Source organism: Salvia hispanica, chromosome 2 (genome assembly GCF_023119035.1).
Source record: "Salvia hispanica cultivar TCC Black 2014 chromosome 2, UniMelb_Shisp_WGS_1.0, whole genome shotgun sequence".
Taxonomy (NCBI): Eukaryota; Viridiplantae; Streptophyta; class Magnoliopsida; order Lamiales; family Lamiaceae; genus Salvia; species Salvia hispanica.
The window spans coordinates 12,029,729-12,051,402 of NC_062966.1; the positions used below are offsets into that span (position 1 = coordinate 12,029,729).

Below are 21,674 nucleotides of genomic sequence, written 5' to 3' on the forward strand. Positions count from 1 at the left end.
TCACACAGCCACACGGTCAGGAGTAAACCCTCCAGTTGCAGCCTTGTACTCAAACCTACAAAAGTAGTCATCTATGCCGGCATTTTCAAGCTTTGTGTAGTTCTTGAAGGAATGTACAATGCACTTTCCTTGGGGAAGTGTTAGCACTCTGCACATCGAAGTGGTCAGATAAGAAGAGCTCCTTCGCGCCATGGAACTGCCTGCGACCCCTGATGGATTCCTCAGGGCGGTAGTACCACCTGACCCATACTTTCACATTGTTCCTATGATCAGCTTCGATGTTCTCCACTTTGGCCACATATGGAGTCTTGTTTGAGTCAAATGGTCTCATCAACACACAATCTCCCTCTACAACAACACCCACATGTTTTAGTTCAACAAACTCCAAGATTTTATCTCGAATGATGCAAGATATGCATACAATGCACATGCGTAAACACATATATATCATTATAGGCATATTGTACCCAAAAATGAATACGACCCAGGAGTTGAAACACAACAAGACTAGTTTTTTTACAAGAAACATGAGTCAAACAAACAGACAAGACCATAAATGCAGAAACTATACAATCAATAACCCCGAGATTCAAACTAAACTCTGAGGCATACACATGTTATCTGCACGCCTGGTTAATGTCCTCGATCATGACTACTGCGGCCTCGACCTCCTTACGTTTTCTTTGTCTGGGGTCTTCCATACTGAAAATGGACAGATGGAAAGTGAAGCATCAAGGGACTACAACATGCAATGAGGAACAAAGTTTACTACAAAAAACAATGAAAAATGAGAGCTCGAACACAGAGGGGGTAGCTTGATGGAACTGAGGGAATGGAGTGTAGATGAAAAATGTAAAAAACGAATAAGGACCACATTACTCACTCTCGACTCACACCATTCATAACTCCGAAATCGAAGAGGTCAGATAAGTAGAGCTAACAAAATAGTCACTGTACTCAACAAGTCAACCAGTATCCGGCTGCAAATTTGAAGCACAGTCAGCTTATGGCAGATGCACAACAATCTCCTCACCAATGAGTAATAAGTTTTTTGCGGAACGAAATCAATTATGCAAGACAACCAAATCGAAACGCAGAAAATAAAGCTACAGACGCACACCAATATTGGCTCAAATCAGACCAAATTCTATTAAGCAACTAGACCAAATCCATCTTCAAAAAATAAACCATCAGATCGAACTCCCAAAAACACCATAAATCGACACTACAAACAATAATCGAACATTCGAATCAAAACATACCCAGACTACGGTAAGCCCTCAAACGCCGATCTGAATTGAGTGGAACCGGGGAGAGACAACTGTCGAGCGTTGAAGTCCCCTCGACGAAAATTGAGTGACCAACAGTAACAAAGATGAAACGGTTGAAAAATTCGGAGGGCAAAATCATACAAATGAAACGTTTTCAGCCTAATCGTGAAAAGCCCAACCCTTATACTTGCTCACCACCGTGATGGAGTTGACACAGAGAGGCTGATAGTAGTATATGTAGGGATGAAACCTGACGTATGAATCCCGGATCACTGGAATGGTGTTCATGCTACCAAACCACAGAAATGAAGGGTAGAGAATAGTGTTTCACGCCTTTTATGGGCTACCTGACGAGCCCTAAATTAAAAGGAAGGGCAGTGAATCGCGCACCAGCACATTCCTGCACCCTATCTTTGACAGTTCCTTGCACCCGACTTGTCACGCCCGCACTACCTAAGGATAGTATAGTACGAAAATTCGTGACTAAAAGGGAAGGGTTAAGAGAAGTGGGGATGAGAAATAGGAATGAGCAATAACAAGTACAACTCAAATTGGAGATTATCAAAATATCATGTACTATATCCTGGAATACTTGAGTAGGGGTTTATACAGGACCAAAAGATAGAGCTATGATGCGAAATAGGATTAGTAGTTCTAGCTTTCACAACGGAAGTAAACAACACGGTTTCATGTATAGAGACATGAACCCCAGAGGTCTTATTAGATCAAACTCAAAAAGAACTTTCTCTCAACACCCTTGTTTCACCATTTTGCAGCTCAACCTGCACATTTAGAAATACATGCATGGCTGAGTACAAGAGTACTCAATGAACACAGGGCCGAAAGATACAATTATACATTTGAAAGTATTGTCAAGTCATCACAACAACACTCATGGATTTTCACTTAAAAGTCCTGAGCTTGCTAAAATTCTATGTTCAACCACGGTCTAAGTTCCTTTACCATATCTTAACATTTGTGTACCGGGAAGATGGCCACCTTCCACGACGGTCACATGACCGGCCAACGGCTCACGATCCATTTGAGTACACTAGTCCAAGCAAGGTTTGCAGCCTTACTTGAACCCGAATTCGATTATAACATATTTGGCATAACCAAGGCAGATAGGCATAAATCATTTATGACGGGACAATAACATTTGACGAGCATGAGTTTGGATTTTCACAAAAACTCATCTCAAAATTACTTTGGGATTTTTATCCACATTAGTATGTAGGATAGAAAGCTCACCTTATTCACTTTCCAAGATATTGGAAATTACTCTTTGTCTCAATGACACTTTCCTTCCATTTCATCCCTTCTTCTCGTTCTAGATTTCAAGGAGTTATGGTATATTTTGGAAATTTAGATGATGTCTTTTGTTCTTTTTTTTTTTTTAAGTCGGGAGATGAGGGACGTATACATATATATGTACAAGATTTTGATGTTACACGTAGCTTATGCATGGTTGATATTACTACGTGTATATTATTTGGTACCTTTAATAAGCATTGCATAGTTATGTATAACGATGGCTTTTTTTTATCATTATCCTAATTTAATATTTGATGGATGTATGAGTTTTGTTATTCCTTCCACTTTTTATATTTTATGTCTTTTTTATATTGAATACTAGAGATTATCTAGATTCACTATTCATCACATTAATAATATTGTTGTTCAATTTAAAAATATATCGACTACTATATTCGATGCTTAAATTTGGCCAACAATTTTTTTTTTTCAATATTTAGTCAAAGTGTTGGTGTATATATATATATAAATAAATAGAGGTGTGCATATCTAATTGATTTATATGGAACTTTCGAACATGTATATGCGAGAGTTATATTTTTCTTTTTGGGGTTATTATTATTTTTTTAGAGTTAAGCATTTATTATAATTGGTGGCAACAACTTCCATAACTAACAATTGACAACGAAACTTTCTACATGGCTCGCCCTGAACTCACAACTTTATCATAGAACTATATAAGGCTTCAAGTTCATAAAAAACAAAATTCAATTTTCAATTGTTATTTATATACTTATTTAGCCGTCACTTCTTACATTTATAATATCAAAAGTTCGCGTCGTCACACGACTCCAACCCGACAATAAACTTGAGTAACATTATTAGGTACGGACACCCAATAATCCAGTGCAATAAAATTTGGCAAATAGCAACTAAGAATGGCATATAATAAAACTAATGCAGCAAAATAAAAAGTTGGGTATAATTAAATTCAATAGCCCAATTGATGAATTCAGAATTCAGGTAGCGTTTAAGTGAACAAGTATTCTCAATAAACAAACTTAACGAAATGAAGCGAGGGTTAGAGATGGCAAGTCGCGAATAGGGGTGTCGTTGCGAGGTGAGGGTCGCGACCAAGAGGTTTCTACATGAAGGGTCACCTAAAGGGGCCACAGGGCGAGGTTGGTGGCAACGAGTGGAGGGTCGTCGGACTATTAGAGTTGTCAATCTAGTCTAGGAACTGAAATGACCGAGCAACGAGCGAGCAACTGAACAGACTTCAGAGGTCGCAAAGGGGCGAGGTCGACGATGCGAGGCAGATTGTAATCAATGCTCTATAAGTGAAAATATAAAACCAAATTACTTCAATCCTAAATGAGTCGGTAATTATAGCATGAATTAGGTATGATCGTGTCACGACCGCATTTTGCTAAGGATAGCGAAAGCGGGTAAACCGCGACTAATAAGAGGGATTAAAGAAGCGGGGAAGAAAAAGGGCAAGAACTTGAGAATTTGCACAAAGGCCAAGTCAATTTATATCAAAGAAGCCGAGTATTTCATTACATGATCTTGAAAACAGAATAAACATCTCCTCAAATAAATCAGAGTTGGTGGTGAGATTCTACAATTCTCACATCACAAAAGAGCAGCGGAATAAGTCCTTACTAAACGACTTCGTGTATGAAGACACGAATCGTTGGGAGATCAACTTGATAACATCGACTCCGATCATCACTCCATCCTCTTGACGTTCAACCTGCACATTTATAAATACATGCAGGGCTGAGTACAGGAGTACTCAGTGGACACATGCCGAAAACAAAACATACATTATATAGTTGTCAAGCCATCACAGTAACATACGTGGGTTTTTCTTAAAAGGCCCGAGCTTACTAAGTTATTTTGTGAGCTAAAAGTTCGTCTCTAGACTAAGTTCTTTCATAAATCATCATTCATCATTAATCATTCATTCCAGTCAAGTGCTGCTCCAACGGTCACCCATCATTCCATGACAATCCATAACAATCCATTCCATGACAATCCGTGAAAATCCATGACAATCCATTCCATGACATTCCGTGAAAATCCATGACAATCCGTGAATATCCATGACAATCATCAAAACAAAACATTTTATGGCATGACAACAATTTGAAAAGAATCATAGCTCCATAATTTCGCAAGTATTTGATTTATATCCACACTAGTGTGCTGGATAAAGAAAGCCCACCCGATATGTTTATTCTTCAATTCGATTATTCGCTTTGACTTCACTTGCCCTTGAGCATTTTATCCTCTCCTTGGCGATTCTCGTTTTACGGCTGCCTCCGTGTTGCCGCTGCCTCTCCTCGCCCTCCTCTCTACTTCTCGCTGAAATTCTTAAGTTGGTGAAATTTTGGGGTGAGAAAGTGGTGGAGGAAAAAGGAGTGGGGAGGCAGTTTATATAGGCCTCTTGTGTTGGAAACTTGGGGGCAAAGCCTCCTTTTTTTGGCTGCCAGCTCCATCTCTTTCTTAGCATCATGTTTCTTTACTTAATTGTGCAAGTCTTAGGGGCAAAGGCTCCTATTTTTGGGGCTGCCAGCTTATCTCTTCTATGTATTACTCCAATTGTTGTTGCCTTTTTGGTGAAACTTTGGTGAACTAGATTCACTCACTTGGCCTCGATAATGGGAACTCTCTACTCTTTCTCTTTTGAGCTTGTGTCTCCTTCCTCTTTACTTAGGTGTCCTTTTTCTAATCCTATTTTCATGTCAAGTGCAGGAGCTTCCTTGGTGTCCAAGGCTGTCGAAATTTGGAGTCTTATGGGGAGCATTTTTCGAGAAGGATGGGGAAGAGAAAGAAGAAGGATTTTATTTCATTTTCTTGATTTAGTTCCTCCAATAGGCTAGTATCCAAGTACTCTAGTTTGGCATTTTTGAAATGCTAAGTTGTAGCTTCCACTTTTGTATTTCCACATGTAACTATTATGTAGCAAAATCTCACACATCTCAATAAGATTGTGTAGTCCTTTTCCATCTATCTCTCCAAGATTTGAAATTCCTCAACACAAAGTATTGTGCTAATTTATTCTCTTTTTCTTCTCCAATAATTGTAGTTTACAAACATAAATTTCCTCGCACTTTAATTCCAATCGTCTTTTTGTCCAATTTATACTCTAAAACTAGTGCACGAAAACTCGGGGTGTTACAGATCGATACCTAATTTTTTTTAGCATTTTCACACTGACCCCAATGAATACATGTAGGTCGGATTGGATGATAACATATTGAAAAGCCTCTCTAGTGTACAGTGTGTTCAAAAGGAAATAACAGGTTCCCTAGGTCCAGCAAATCCACTAGATCATGCGGTCTAGGAACTCGTTGGTCGCAGGAAATCCCGGTCGTCGGACACACAGAGCACTTTTTTTCAAAAACCCCCAACCACTTTACTAAACCTAGTATAGGGAAGTAGGGATCGATCCCACAGAGAAGGATGCGTAATACTCATGTTCAAGGATTTGGGTGTGTTTTTGGTGTTGGCTGCTGCCACGCATTTTTCTTGGGTTGAGGAAAACAAATTAAACTTGACTTGGGAATCTTTAAAACTCCTAAGCTAACAGCTAGACCTAGGCGAAATTGTAAGAGAACGTTGCAAAGGAAATTAACTGCTCAACACTTGATCTAAGAAACTACTTCACTACTAGACCTAAGAAACAAACCGACTGTGGGGACCATGACTGAAAAAGCAAGGTACGAATGAAAAGCTGACAGAATAACTAACTCTCGTACTAACTAACAGCGACATCGTCTTCTACAACCAAATTGCGTAAAACTCATAAGAAATTTAACATGAACGAAATCAAAACAGAGCAACTAATTTTAATCAAATTTATGCATAAACAACGAAGAACTAAACAGATCTGCAGACACTAGACGAAGCAAAACAGAAAACAAGAAGAAAACTCGAATCCATCTAACAACTATCTTTCCTCACGTCGAATCCAACCTCAGACGCTAAATCCACTCCGGATCCAAGCGTCCAACACGAACTCCAACCAACAGAAACTCTTCATCACTTCAGATTTGAACAAAAACCTCCAAACAGTCAATAAACCACAGATCTATCACCAAATTCCCATATCAAACACCACAACATCAAAATAAAACAGAGATCGACATAATACTTGTAGAAATAAACTACCAGCAAAGAGATCTACGCAAATCGACTTGAAATTCAACTGCTAAACGCAAATCAACAAAGCGGAAAGACAATAAGTATCATCAACAACCAGGTCGACTCCCAAAAGTGAAGTTCGACAGCAAAAACGAGCAAAACAACGGAAATTAAAAGGAATTGTATCTTCGTCCACACTCGGACGGTGTTACCAACCGCGAAACTTCTAAAGAAAGTGACCTTCGTACCCGACTACCCCAGATCTCCCATTCCCAAGTGTGTGTAATGTGTGTGAGCTAAGAAGAGTGAAAAAAGTGATATCCCCTTGTGCGTTGCATGCTCTTCTATACATATAACCGATGCATGAAATTAGCCTTATCACCTATGGGTGGGGATCCTCTGTTGTGCAAGTTTGCACAGCAGTCCCTGCTATTACATATTTGATTTTATTCATATGAGTGTAATAGCAGGGGCTGTTGTGCAAACTTGCACAACAGAGGATCCATAACCTATATACCTAGGGGTGGCACGGTACGGTATACCGCACCGAGAATATCATACCGCATACCGTACTGCAAATTGCGGTATGAGAAAATGCCATGTCTATACCTTTGTCGAATTTTTTGGTACACCGCAATGCGGTATACCGAAAAATTCAGTATGTTATTTCCGATACTGTTACCATACCGTCTACGCGGTATACCATACCGTTTTACGGTATACCGTACTTTTACGTTATACCGAAATAAGGTATGGCATACCGAGTACGGTATACCAAAATAAGATATGATATACCGTTATACCTGTGTTTCAGACCAAAAAAAATTCTATTATAGCAAAAAATTTAAAATAAAATTTCACCTATTTAAATAATGTTCAAAAGATTAAAACTACACCACAGTCAAATCTATAAAGTGGACTTGATTTGCATCTCTACGTGAGTGTGTTTGGGGTTGGGGGCGGCTGAACTAAAATATGGAAGTAGGGTTAAAGATTTTAACATATTAACTACTCTCTCCGTCCCATTTTAGGAGTCCCGGTTGAGTTCGGCACGGATATTAAGAAATATAAAGAAAAGTTGGTGAAAAAAGAAAGTGGAATGTGAGTCCTACTTTTATATATTAGTTTTATAATAAAATGTGAGTGGAAAAGGGTGAGTGGAATGTGGGGCCTATTACCAATTATGAAATACTCCAACTGAGACTCCTAAAGTGGGACATCCAAAAGTAGTAAACCGGGACTCCTAAAGTGGGACGGAGGGAGTATTTTTATATAAATTTTAAATACTACATATATATCAAATTTTTTGCAAATATCGTAAATGCGGTATATTGCGATATACCGCGGTATAGGAAAATCTATATCTTTACCGTACCGAAATCTATCGGTAAGGTATCATACAGTACCGCAACTTGCGGTATGCCGCAAAATTCGGTATTTTCGGTATTTTTTCGATACGATAAGTGTGGTATTTCGGTATATATTTGGCCTGCCCTATTATACCCACTAATCATTTTGATACCCGTATATTAAATGTTAGTAGTAAAAGATTTAATTAGAGTAAACTAAAGTTTTTAAAATTCGTATTGGGAAATTTGAAGAAAATCTAGAGGACAGTTGATAATTCTGAAAACTTTGAGGACTCAATTTGTAATTTCACCCGCCGTCGATTTTACAAGAAATGGCCAGAATTGAACTTTCACATTCTCGAACATACAGAAATGGAGCTGGAGGAGGAGCGCGAGATAATTGGGCTGAGACCGGGCTCGGGGTCGGGCCCGGTTGTTGCAGCGACCGTTGGCCGGGCCATGACCACTCTACTCAGTTTGAAGCCGAAGAAACTCCAGGACGCCATTTCAACCCTTAATCCCTCTCCCAATTATGCTCCAATCACTGGTAGAAGCTGCAAAAACATGTTCAACGATTTTATTACTATTTTTTTCTTGTGCTTTTTGCCTTTATCAATATTTACCTTGTTGTTATAATGTGTAAGTTTCTGTGGAGCAATCGCTGTGGTTTCTACACAAGTACGTTGGAGAAGCTGCCGAGAAAGGCGATCATTTGGACCATGTTCTTGTTCCCATGTTTCAGCACGTAAGCATTTGTTTCTTGTTTTAATTCTTTGTTAGTTTTATTGATCGTTTTTAATCTATTAGCATGAGCTGTTAGGGATATGTTGATTCAACTTGTATAGTAGTATTTGTTTCCGTCGTTTCTCCTGTATAGGTACGAATTTAAGGATATTTTGCATCCTTCCTAATCTAAAGTATGAGCTTAGAGCTCAGGTTTACTAATTCTGGAACAGTTAATGTAGAGGGTTCCGAAGATCTAAACAACTTCATCTCTAATAGTGCTTGAAGAATGGATACTACTTTTACAAGTTAATGTTAGTGTACATAAATTCTTCCTACACCTTTTATTGTTTCTGTCTTAATTTCAGTCGTTGATGGTGAGAGATTCAAAAAGAGGAAACCAGGCTATGATACTTTTGAATTGGTTTTTTCAAGACGAGACTTCTGTAGAAGCAATTCTGAGGAATGTCTCAGACATCATCTCAAGAAGGGATGATCATTATGTCGCGCTTGGGTGGTGCATTCTTGCACGCAGTCTCATTGAATATGAGAATGTCGTAAGCGATATTACAACAAATGGTAATTTTGTTATTTATGTCTGTGCAAGTGTTTTCCTGTGCACTCTTTTTTACTCAACTTTCTGTGTGATGTCAGTATATGTTACTTATGTATGTTTTCCTTTCTCCCATTTTTATGTCCCTTGTGATTTTAAGCAGTGCCAAATGCCTCATCTTTGCTCCTCTAATAACTCTCCAAGTACAAGAAGTTGGTAGAAACTGATTTGTTTGTACTTGTGCAGCAATAAGGCAGGCACATGATATGATATTGAAGACATTAAGTTCTTCTATTCCCCATCTCTTATCCAAACTCAGCAACGGAAGGTATGTTGTCCTTGTATCAGCAATCATTCAGTCAAATACTCCCCAGTATGATATTGTGAATGGTACTATCATTTTGTGGACTATACAGATTTCAGTAGCTTCAGCTTTTCATTTAATGGAAAACGTAGTATGTTAAAGTGTCTCCTAAATAATGTTTCTGCTGTTGACTGAATGTTTGATCATCTGATTTGCAGCATTATGCGGGATGGATTCGAGTTGCCAACTCGCCTTGCAGTTTCTGCTGCTGATTTCGTTTTATCTCTTACTGTAGCATTGACCAGAAAGGATCCTCCCTCCAATGGCAATAACATAACCAAAAAGCTGAAATCATCTTTCATTGGTGCTAAAAGTCAGCCTTCCAATTCGTTACACGCTGCTACTATTGATAGAAATGAGAATGCAATAAGGGAAACTTCCGAAGTTTCCTCCACCCCGGATTTGAAGATGCTTCTTTGGAATAATCTTAATGAGCTTATAACTCTTGTGAAGAAACTTGCAGATGTACAATCCCAGTCTTTTATTTTCTTCGATTCACCAACAAGATTTTCCTTTTCTGATATTTGAAGTTCTACTTATTAATTTGCTGATTATCTGTGCTAAAATTGTTTTAACATCAGTTTGCCCTTTTCCTTTTCTGATGTGGATCTACATTTTTGCTTTAATTGGTTGTCTACTCACTTAGTCTTTTATTTTTGAAAAACAATCACTTAGTGGAGCAGGAAAAGCCGTTATTTGCATGGAGAAGGATTAGAGAGGGTATGTACATGGCTGCAGGAGCTGAATCAGCAGTATGATTGTTTTCAAAAACAGGCAGGTCTTACTTCATGTTATCTGTATTTCTTCTGTATCTTTTGCTCGACGTTCAGTTCTTATATCTTATATTTCTCATTGAAAGACAGAGTTGCATATGTTGAAGACTGGTTCTTTACTTCTCTCTTCTTGTTGGAAACATTATGGAATGCTTATGTTCTTAGAAGACAGCAAATTCTCGCAGCAGTATAAAGAACTATTAGACCAATATTTATCTGGTATAAAGGTAAAAGTATTTCATGTGGGCGTTATGTTTACACTGTTGCTGTTGAGAAACGTAGGCAAATTATTATCAGTCTTGAACCGGATTATGTATTACTCCCTCCGTCCCAAGGAAGATGACCCATTCTTTGGGCGGTAAAGGAATTTATGCAACTTTATTTTGCGTGTGAAGTGGAGAAGTAATGTAAGAGAGAGGAATAAATTAGGGATAAAAGTTTTCTATTTTTAATGGGTCATCTTGGTTGGGACAAACCAAAGAGGAAAGTGGGTCATCTTCGTGTGACGGAGAAAGTACCTTTTTGGCTATCTTATTGATGGTTAAAATTTGTATTACGATTTCCTTTACAGGTATTGAATCTTCAAATGTTTGAATCTCATTCATCCTTCATATTCTTATGAACATTTGCAGTTTTACGCTGAGAACCAAGCCGAGGAACCTGATATTGGCAAAAGCAGCAAACTAGAAACAGTTAATTTTTTCCTGAATTGCCTTATGCTTTTATTGGGCCGACTAAATGGTCAGCAATTTGAGAACGCAATAACAGAATCTGGGCCTCAACTTTCTGAAATTCTCATATCTCAGGTAGTGTAGTGAACTTCTATATTGAATTGTCTGCATTTCTGATCATTTAGTTTTAGTGCTATCTTGCTAGAAAGTTCCAACTGGAAATATCTCCCATTTGACTCTCGCATTACATTTGATTTATGTTAGCCTCATTTAGTGCCAATGATGTTCTACAGCTGCGATGTGCTGATGAGGACGTGATTGATGGAACTACAACCATTTTTAAAGCTGTCATCTTGAACACAAATCATATGTTATCCAGGAGAAGTCTTAGAGATGATAGACAAATAGATGCTTTTCTCCCAACATTGCTTAATCTTTTGGATGAGCAAGATGCAGCAGCAAAAGCTATTGTTAAGCTTCTTGCAGAATATTGCTCAATGTATGATCGATCAAGGGCCCATGTTGTGGTTGTGTTTCATTTTTGTTTTTTCTTTTAATAATTTATCTTGCACAAAATCTCCGAATGTTGTTTAGCGCATTTTAAATTTAAGAGTAACTCTAATTGTTATGTGACAGATGTTCAGATAGAAAGTGCCTAAATGAAGTTCTAAAGCGCATTTACTCTAAAAATTCAGTACAGAGGAGAAATGCAGTTGATGTTGTGGCATATCTCATCCATATAGCTTCTGGATCAGAGGACACACTTTCAGAGGTGGAATGGTAAGTTGGTGAATTGGTGAAATATGATTTTTTTTTCTTGACTTTGTATTCCTTTAATGTCGTCGTATTTCTGAATTTTCTCGTTCAGGCAAGACATTGCAAACCAGTTGTTAAAATGCTTTGGAGATGAAGATGAGGCCATACAGAATCAGGCAGCCAATTTGATTCCCAAGATTGGTTAGTTACATTAAGATAATTATAGGATTTTCAGACAAACAGTAACAGAATTGGGTAGAATTGTGCGACTTACTGACAGTAAATTGCAATTTACATAGTCATATTATTTCTCGTCAGCACATAAATAAGTTTGTCTCCTATCACTAGTGCAACAAAAAAGATTGTTAGAAGTTATTTTAACGTGCTCGTCATAATCACTTAATACTATATACTGTTGCAGATCCTCGTTATGTTTTGCCTAGGCTTGCTGAGCTAAGTTGTTCATCACATGAAAACATACAGACATCGGCGGCTATCACCCTTATAACCTTGCTAGTCAATCACAAAGAAGAATCTGACATCTTGTGCATGCTTCTTGACTGTCTCAGGTACATTGGCAGTTTGGTGATTATTGATGTTAGTTTGTTTTAATTCTACCCCAACTTATACTTGAGAGTAAGATTTCAGTTCAAACCGATAGGACTTCGTAGGATAAAAGGAATTTGGTAAATTTAAAAGAATAAGAGAACGTCAATGTCTTATCTATACTACTGAAAGGGAGAGTTGGATGGAAAGTCAATATTGCCCTTTTTGGAGGGAAAATATAAAGCTATTTTGTTTACCCTTTTGGTCATTTTGAGAAATGACAACTATTGGATAGAAAATTGGTCCAATTAAATGTTAGCTTCTCAATCAAGATTTGGAACAATTATAATAGTATGTATTTTTAAAATTAAATTTATTTTAATTTAATAACTGATTTATTAAATATTTTTTATAATCCTTTAGATATTAAAATTATCGTATGCAATCTTAAAACTAAATTTATTATTTATATTTAATATTAAAGCTATATAGTAGTATGTAAATATATTTACATTTAAATTTAGTGTACATAATTACAGAATAAGATGAAATTATATATATTTAAAATTAAATCTAACTTATAAAGTTTGTATAACTTCTTAATATAAATAGTAGTGTAAATTGTCGCATTATTCAAAACAACCAAGATGCATAAAATATTATCGTAATTTTAAGTGATAATTTATTTTTTATACGTATATGTGGCGGGAAGTAAGAAATTTATTATATCTGATATTAAAAATTCATTTAGTCTTTGGTCATGTATATCAAGTTATGCTATGGTCCGAAATTAAACAGAAGAAATAAATAATCAACTGAAGTTGATTATTTGATAATACAAATTTTTCAACTCGACTTCTCAAAGAAGTTTTAAATTATTCATATATTTAATGTGGATATGTTTAATATTCCAGAAATTTTTCAATTAATTTTTTTTAATTAGGCTATTAAATTTTAATTTACCTTTTATTTGGACTAATGACTACCATAGCATTATCAATAAATATTTTTACTCACACATATTTTCTTTATTTGTATATCTTATGCTAATTAAGTCATATTCTTTGAACATAGTTACACATTTTCTTTTTGTCCTTAATTTTTATTGTTTTTACTCCATTTAAATTATAAATTAAAATTGTATAGATATTTCATTCTTTAGGAAGTTAGTAAATTCTTCATTTAGAGTTAAACAAGATAAATACATTTCTATTTTTTTAAATCATCACATTGATTAGAATTTATATTTTCTATATATTTGTTATATTTTGTATTCATTATTTGAAACTCTTTATGTCCTGTGCATAGCACAGGTGTTAATACTAGTACTATAAGAAAACTACAACCTTGTAACTAACTATATTTACATTTTCTTTTACAGCAAACTTGCTCAAAACACAGATTCTGATGCTTCTGTTGTTACAAAAGCAGGTATGCTTAAACATCTAGAGCATACTTTTTGATATTTAACTACTTCTGGTAAAGGGCAACCGGTGCTTAGTGGTCTTTTATAGATTAGTTTTCTACCAAAAACAAAGAAAAAAGAGAGAAAACGAGAACTTCCTTTTTGCATAAAATACTAGTACTCTATTTAAAATGGAACTGCTTTTCAGGACTAACGCTGGATAGTGATAGGCTCCTCAAGTTGCTCCCAGAGTGGGCAAAACATGTAAGTTGCGTCTCCAATACAATTCAACGAACTTATGCAGTGATATTCTAGACTACATTTATCCTGTGGCTGATATCTGTAAAGATTGTATTGCACATTTTATTTGGAGCATTTGATCCTTAAGAGAGAAACCTTCACTAGCTAAAACTGACTTATGTGAGTTAGCTATGTGATAAATATCCCAAAGTGAATGACTCATTTGTTGCTTGATGTGATTCTGCTATATCATATTTAATACTTTGGCTGTTTCATTTGGTTGGTTTTCAAATATAATATGCTAATGTTAATTTTCAGGTTGAAGATTGGCATGTAATTGTTGGCCCTTTAGTTGACAAGATGTTAGCTGAACCATCAAATGCTGTTATCGTCAGATTCTTGAGCCATATAAGTGAATACCTGGCTGAGGCTGCGGATTTAGTCTTTAATCGACTTATATTGTATATGAGTGAACATAATGAGTGAGTAGCTTTGCATTCCAATCCTCCTGTGTTCATGCATTTCTATGTTCTTTAGATTTGTGAATGCTTGTACCTTTTCTGAGTTATAAAGCAAACAAGTGTGAGCACTAACCAGTATTAATTGATGAAAAATAGAAAATAGTTACATATGGCATGTGTCATATGATCCCATTTATTACTTTCTTTCTCTTATGCTAATTAATTTACAATTTGTTTTCTTGGGCAGTGTAAATGACTCCTATTCTAAAGGCAAAGGGGAGAGTCGGGAGACAGATTCAAACACTGAGGCTTTGAAACATGAGAATCTGTTTATTCGCCTTTGCCCGTTGCTCATAATCAGACTGCTTCCTCTAAAAGTTTTTGATGACCTCAATGCCCCTCTTGTATATGGCAAAAGTCTAAATAATTCAGAAACTCAAGGTATATGTCTCTACGTTAGAAATTGTTAGCCATTTTTTTTGTTCCATGATAGTCATCAAGGGGGTGTTCGGTTGGCAAGACTAAATCTCATGATTAAATATGTATCATGTTTGGTTCATAAGATTGACCCCCTCAACTTAATCCTAGATGGATAGTCTCATGATAATTAGTCATAGCCTCCCCCTCCAACTAAAATAATCCCACAACTTAATCCTAAATGGATAGTCTCATGATTATTAGTCATGACAACCGAACGCCACCCAAGTGGATAAATTTCAAGAAATTATCAATAGAAGTTTTGGGTAGTAGTACATAATTGTGAAAGTATGTTTGATAATGGACACAAAATGGTAAGCATGGTGTTACAATATACATTTTCTGATCCAATAACACTTTCTGATTCAATAACACTTTCTGATCCAATTACACTTTCTGATTCTTGATTTCATATACATTTGTTCCCTCTTTTACATTCGCTTGCCTTATACATATGACTGCTGCGTGCTGATCTTCTTGTTGCTCTTGAAACCCGGCATTTTTTCATTGAAGACACTGGATGTATTACTGCTTTGATGATTAACAGGTCTGTCTGACTAATGAAAGTATACAACACTTTTAAGGTAATGGTGTTTCAGAAAAGTATCTAACATTGGCGTTTAATATTTTTCTTAGGGCTTTGAGTAAATCTGAATTTGAAGATGTTCGGAAGCTTGCTGCAGAGCTTTGTGGAAGACTTCACCCCGAGGTAGCCACAACTTCGTACTCAAACTGATCTTTCAGCTAATAAAGGAAATATATCTTCACTCACATAGTCAACATCTCCTTAAAAAGTGAAGTAAACTCTACATATATATCATATGTGAGGAAATTGCATATACTGTCTGTTCAGTTCTACCGGTTACAACAGTGCCTATTTAGTATAGTAATTTATATGATCCGAAAACTTGCTCAACTAAGATAAATTTACTTGTTTTGTCAATTGCAGGTCCTTATTCCGATTTTGTCATCTCAGTTGGAATCTGCTACTAATGCTAAAGACACGTTAAAGATCAAAGTTTGCCTCTTTTCCCTTTGTACATGTCTTATGGTAGGAGTTATCTCATGCATCCAATTTGTTATGTTATATACTAAAACGAAAGTATGCCTTTTTATCTCCAACTATGCATTCACATTAACTGCTTGTTCACGTGATTAGGTTAGAGGCAACAATGCTTATAGACATCCTGATTTACTCAGAATAAGAAAAACAATAACAATTGTACTGTCATGGGTATCAGCAGACGGAGATGAAAGTAAGCAAATACTTTACCTTCTTTGCTGAGTTTCTTCCTCACTCTAACAGATTGCTTTAATGGTTTTCTTCAGTTTCAAAAGCACAACATGGCTGCATTGATTCTCTGGCTCTGATGGTGTGCACAGAGCTACAAGCTCCAGAATCCTCAAAAGGCATAATAAACTCAGAGAACACAGTTTTATAATTCAAGAATCTCCCTTTAACTATCTCGAGTTTCATTCATAGTTCTGAAAAGCAAAGAACATTTGGTGCAATATTGCAGGCACAGTCATTTCCGGTGATTCTGTAATTGCATACGTGATAAATCAGTTGACCGATGATAAGGAGCCTATTCATGCTGAATCTATTGGTGTTGTTGGGAGGGAAGATGCAGCTACCCGCCTACTCACATTTCGACTCTGCATGGCTAATGTCCTTATAAGCGCCTGCCAGAAGATACCAGAAACTGGGAAAAAATCATATGCTAAGAGAATCACTCCACGAGTAATCCGTTCAATCAAGGCATGATACTCTTTCTATTGTCGAGATGAGTTTCTGGCATGATTTGCTCTTGCTGCCTTCGTTAAGTCTAATCTACTTTTTTTTCAGGTGGTGAAGGATGCAGAGATAAGGGCAGCATGCATCCAGGTTCTGTTCACAGTGGCATACAACTTGAAGTCTTTAATACTTCCATACTCAAAGGACCTTCTGAACATCGCCCTCACTTCACTGAAACAGGGATCTGAAAAGGTAACTAAAGTTGGTTTGTGTTAAATTGTGAGAAGTAATTAGTGTTTGAGAGACTCATGTTCTTGGGTTGCAATGGATCGAGGACTTGGTGTTGACGGTGTTGTTGCTGTTGTTGACAGGAGAAGATGGGCGGTGCGAAGCTGCTCATGTGTCTAATGGCGAGTGAAGAAGAGGTGGTTGAGAGCATATCGGGTGGGTTATTAGAGGCCACCATGTTACTCAGAAATCTATCTACTACGGATCCTTGTGCACAAGTAAGGCAAATGTGTCTGCAGCTTCTTGTATGTTTAACTTCTCTTTAGATTTTCATTTTCATCTTTTTACTTGAATCACCATATCTTTTTTGAAGCATCAACTTTCACTTTTTATAAAATACTCCTATAAAGCTATTATTGAGAGCTTTTTGTCAGAAAACATAATCGAAACTTTACGGAAAACAACATGAAGTCATCTTTGGGAATGATTTTCTGTTTCTATTGCTACATAGTATTTCTCAAACTAAGCATCATTATTATAGCCTTACTGCCTTAAGTCTTAAATTAATTTTGGTATACAAAATCAAATACAATCAATTTATTTCATCCTTTCATGCTTTTCCTTCTTTCAGTGATCTTCCTACATATCTTCCATGATTTCCTCTTGATTGATTCATTCGGATTGACTCATTCCAACACTCCCCTCAGGTTGAGTATCGAGCTTTTCGATACTGAACTTGCACGTTATTCAGTTTGGTAAATAGTTAATACTCGCAGTCAGGAGGCCTTCAATTGTCATTGACAATTTATGCTCGTATCATAGAGCTTCTTCAATTCATCATTGATAGTTTAGATTCATATTAAAGAGTTTTTTTTTTTGCTTCATTGAAAGTTTAAGTTTGTTTCAGGGAGCTGCTTCAATTTTCACCGAAAGTTTAGGTTCATATCAAGGAGTTCTTCAATTTTTGCTCGACAGTTTTTACTCGCGTCAAGAGATTGACTTACAGTTTTTGCTCGTATCCGAGAGCCACTTAGATAGTTTACGAGCACTTCAGATTTTTTTTTTCTTTCTTCACTGTTTCAGAAATCTGCATTTGAAACAAGCAATAACCACCATCTTCTTCTTTATCTCTTTTTTGGTTGACATCGCAATGACCTTCTTGGTCTTGGCAGCCATTACAATGACGACCATCTTCTCGATGGTGATTTGGGCTCGTCTCTTGTCTGATCTTCCTTTCTTTATCACCTCTCTCTCGGCGGTCTCTCTAATGCTCAACAAATATGGGAATTAACATCTCTTTAAGACCTTCAAACTCTTCAGACTGGACGTCTGCAACTTCATTATCACTTTCTCCAAACACGAGCTCTCCTTCCATAATAGATGTGGATAACACACCAAGAACATCACTCGAGTACTTCGCCAATATGATCTTGAGAGAACCATGTGATCGAAGCCCCTTTCACGGCAGGCCTATTCTTCTCGACCATGTTCCATCTCTTTTTCACCTAATTCTCAACGAACTCGTCATGTAACCAATTGGTACAAAAATGACACAAAAATAGACTCCAAATTATTAATCTCGACACTAAACATATCATTTAACTAGTAAAAAACATATAGTACAAAATAACGATGTTATCATAACCACAGCCACACGATTCACCGCGTGGACCGGAGTGTCTAGCCGAAGGGGAGAAGCCAACCCCTGCGGGACGATTCAGCGCATGGACCCAAGAAAGACAGTGGTGAATCGTCTAGCGGTGGATGTCCTCTCCCCTTCATCCAGACAATTGATGAAATCTCTTTTTTTCTTTTGTTCTTTTTGTGTTTGATAGCCATGAGGTTTGGTTTGATTTGATTTGTGGGGGGATGATGATATGATAAATCGTAGTGGGTGTTGGTGGTGAAGAGCACTAGAGAGGTTTTTTTAACCGGTGGTTTGTTGCTCCCTAACACCAAATTAAACACGAATCTGAATGAAAAAAGAGCATAAATCTGCGGAGTTCTTTTGATAGGTATGTTAACAATTGGTTTTAAAACAAACTAACAAATTAGGAATCGTTAGCTGCTCTATTAGCAAACACAATCGAAACTTTGCGGAAAACAACATAAAAAGGAAGTCATCTTAGGGAATGATTTTCTGTTTCCATTGCTTCATAGTATTTCTCAAACTTATACAGTACATCATCTATAAGTTATTACCTTATGCTAGCATGTTTGGTAGGGGTGAATCGGGTGATAACTCATATAGAGATGGAAATCTATTAACAAAATAAACATGGCTTTGTCTTAAACTAATTATGGTATACAAAAATCAAATACATTCAATTTATTTCATCTTGATACTTATTTTCTTTTGGTGATCTTCCTTGATATATCTTCCATGATTTTCTTTTGATTGATTCATTCGGATCGACTCTTTCAACACTTATCAATGGTACTGTTGAATTCCATCGGATTTCGAATTTTTTGGTTATTAACAAAAAATGTGTGGACACGTGTCATATTAAAAAATTAAAAACTCTATAAACAAACATTAAGTAATTTAAAAATAAAAAATTACATACAATGAATCTTTGTAAATTCTAATTGGGCCGCTGAGTTGGTATATACTACAATCTGGACCCGATATGGGATATGGCCAGTTTAACAGGCACTGAAAATAATTAGCTCATAGACTGAAATAAGAGCATCTGCAATGACAATAGTTCAGTCATAGATCAGTAATAGCCTAACCAAAAAACTCATCCTGCTATATCATCAAGGACTAGAAACTGTCTTACATATCATCAGGACAAGAAACTGGACAAGCAATAGTCTAGCCATAGACCAGCAAAATTATAAAAAACAAATAAATTACATTCACGCAAATATGGAATTAAATTTTACGGCACAAATACGGGGACAATACAACCATTTTATTTAAATTAAAAAAAGTACATCCTAAAAAAAATTACATAAAAAAAAACTATCGCCGCGCAGTCTTCCGCGCCCACAACTCTTCAATTAAATCCTTTTGGAGTCGAATATGAGCATCTACTTGGCGCATATCGTTATGTGCCTTGAGGCGGTCAGCTTCATCGTGAGGTACCCCCATTCGTATGTTGGGGGTGGCTACGTCGTGGTTTGGACCAGCTGCATCAGCATCGTCGTTGGCCCAACTAGTCAGTTGTACACCTTCATCTTCGACTATCATGTTGTGCATGATAATACATGCGTACATTATATCAGCATTGCAGTCGACATGCCACAAACGCGTTGGACCTCTAACTGCCGCCCATCAAGACTGGAGCACACCAAATGCCCGCTCCACGTCCTTGCGCGCCGACTCCTGCCGTTCCGCAAAGTAGGCCTTCCTTTCATCAGCTGCGCATCTGATCGTCTTCACAAAGACGGGCCACCTAGGGTATATCCCATCCGCCAAGTAGTAGCCCATATCATGCCGTTGCCGTTGGCGACAAAACTGATGGTCGGACGATGCCCCCACCGCACTGCTCGTTGAAAAGGGGCGACGAGTTGAGGATGTTGCGGTCGTTGTTCGACCCGGCTACGCCAAAATACGCATGTCAAATCCACAGCCGGTAATCAGCTACGGCCTCGAGGATCATCGTGAGATTCTTTCCCTTGTAGCCGGTCGTGTAGAACCCTTTCCAGGCGGTGGGACAGTTATTCCACTCCCAATGCATACAGTCTATGCTGCCCAACATCCCTGGGAACACATGTTTCTCCCCGTGCATCTGCATCAGATCCTGGCAGTCTTCGAGGGTAGGGCTTCGAAGATACTGCTCACCGAATATTTCAATGACGCCCCGACAGTAATACTTCAGACAATCCAGGGCAATCGTCTCACCGATTGGAGGTACTCGTCCCACATGTCTGTCGAGCCTCCGTAGGCCAACTGCCTGATTGCTGCAGTGCACTTTTGTATAGGTGTGTGGCCGGGCTTGCCAGCAGCATCGTACCTGAACTGGAAACACAGATATCGATGCTCTAAAGCATCAACGATACGCATAAACAATGGCCTACGCATCCTAAAAAGCCGCCTGAAATGGTTGGCCCCAAACCGCGGCTCCGGAGCGAAGTAGCCGTCATATAGCCACCGATGTGCATCAACGTGATCCCGATCAACCACATATCGGCGGTGGACATTGGGTCGAGGTATCACCGGCTGCTGCGGCTGCAAGGCCCTTTGTATCAGCCGATTTATCTCGCGGGACGTATAGGCCGCCAACTCTTCGTTAAATCGCTAGTAGAACTCCTCAGCATCATCACCACTACCACCCACGCCATTGCCACCCGCATCACTCATTTCGCGATATTGCTCTTGTACAGAAATTAAGAGAGAGAGAAACTCGTTAAAATAAGTGGTGCGAATGAAAATGACGTTAAAATCGCGTATATATATAGTTTCGAAAATATATACTCCCTCTGTCCCACTAGAAATGCAACGTTTTCTTTTTGGATTGTCCCATTAAAAATGAAACGTTTTTTAAAATAGAAATAACTTTATCTCTACTTTTCTCTCTCTCTTACTTTACTCTCTCTTCTATAACTCACAATACAACACTACATAAAATCCTGTGTCGAAAAGCAAACGTTTCATATTTATCGGGACGGAGGGAGTGTAAAAAAAAACGGGGCTGACCGATCGCTAGCCGATCGAAACCCTACAATGGCGACCAGCCGACCAGCTAGCTAGCGCCCGCGAATCGGCGT

The 21,674-nt window shown here is 37.6% G+C and overlaps 2 protein-coding genes across 2 annotated transcripts; one reads left to right on the forward strand and one right to left on the reverse strand.

The window, feature by feature from the left end:
• Positions 1 to 2,313, reverse strand: LOC125206289 (chromatin remodeling protein At4g04260-like). The gene is made up of 3 exons (XM_048105564.1): positions 2,256 to 2,313; positions 201 to 348; positions 1 to 148 (listed from the first exon to the last, which is right to left on the reverse strand). The coding sequence occupies exons 1-3, from the start codon at positions 2,311 to 2,313 to the stop codon at positions 1 to 3; spliced, it is 354 nt and encodes a 117-aa protein (XP_047961521.1).
• A 6,085-nt stretch (positions 2,314 to 8,398) lies between these two features.
• LOC125207088 lies at positions 8,399 to 17,815 on the forward strand. Its single transcript, XM_048106296.1, has 25 exons — positions 8,399 to 8,573; positions 8,671 to 8,771; positions 9,118 to 9,328; positions 9,549 to 9,630; positions 9,825 to 10,131; positions 10,342 to 10,440; positions 10,526 to 10,666; positions 11,072 to 11,245; positions 11,404 to 11,609; positions 11,747 to 11,890; positions 11,979 to 12,067; positions 12,288 to 12,435; positions 13,794 to 13,843; positions 14,026 to 14,081; positions 14,376 to 14,539; positions 14,766 to 14,959; positions 15,485 to 15,542; positions 15,632 to 15,704; positions 15,945 to 16,046; positions 16,155 to 16,251; positions 16,325 to 16,405; positions 16,516 to 16,754; positions 16,842 to 16,982; positions 17,102 to 17,236; positions 17,666 to 17,815. The coding sequence occupies exons 1-25, from the start codon at positions 8,399 to 8,401 to the stop codon at positions 17,690 to 17,692; spliced, it is 3,294 nt and encodes a 1,097-aa protein (XP_047962253.1). The 3' UTR covers positions 17,693 to 17,815.
• Positions 17,816 to 21,674: the final 3,859 nt, after the last annotated feature.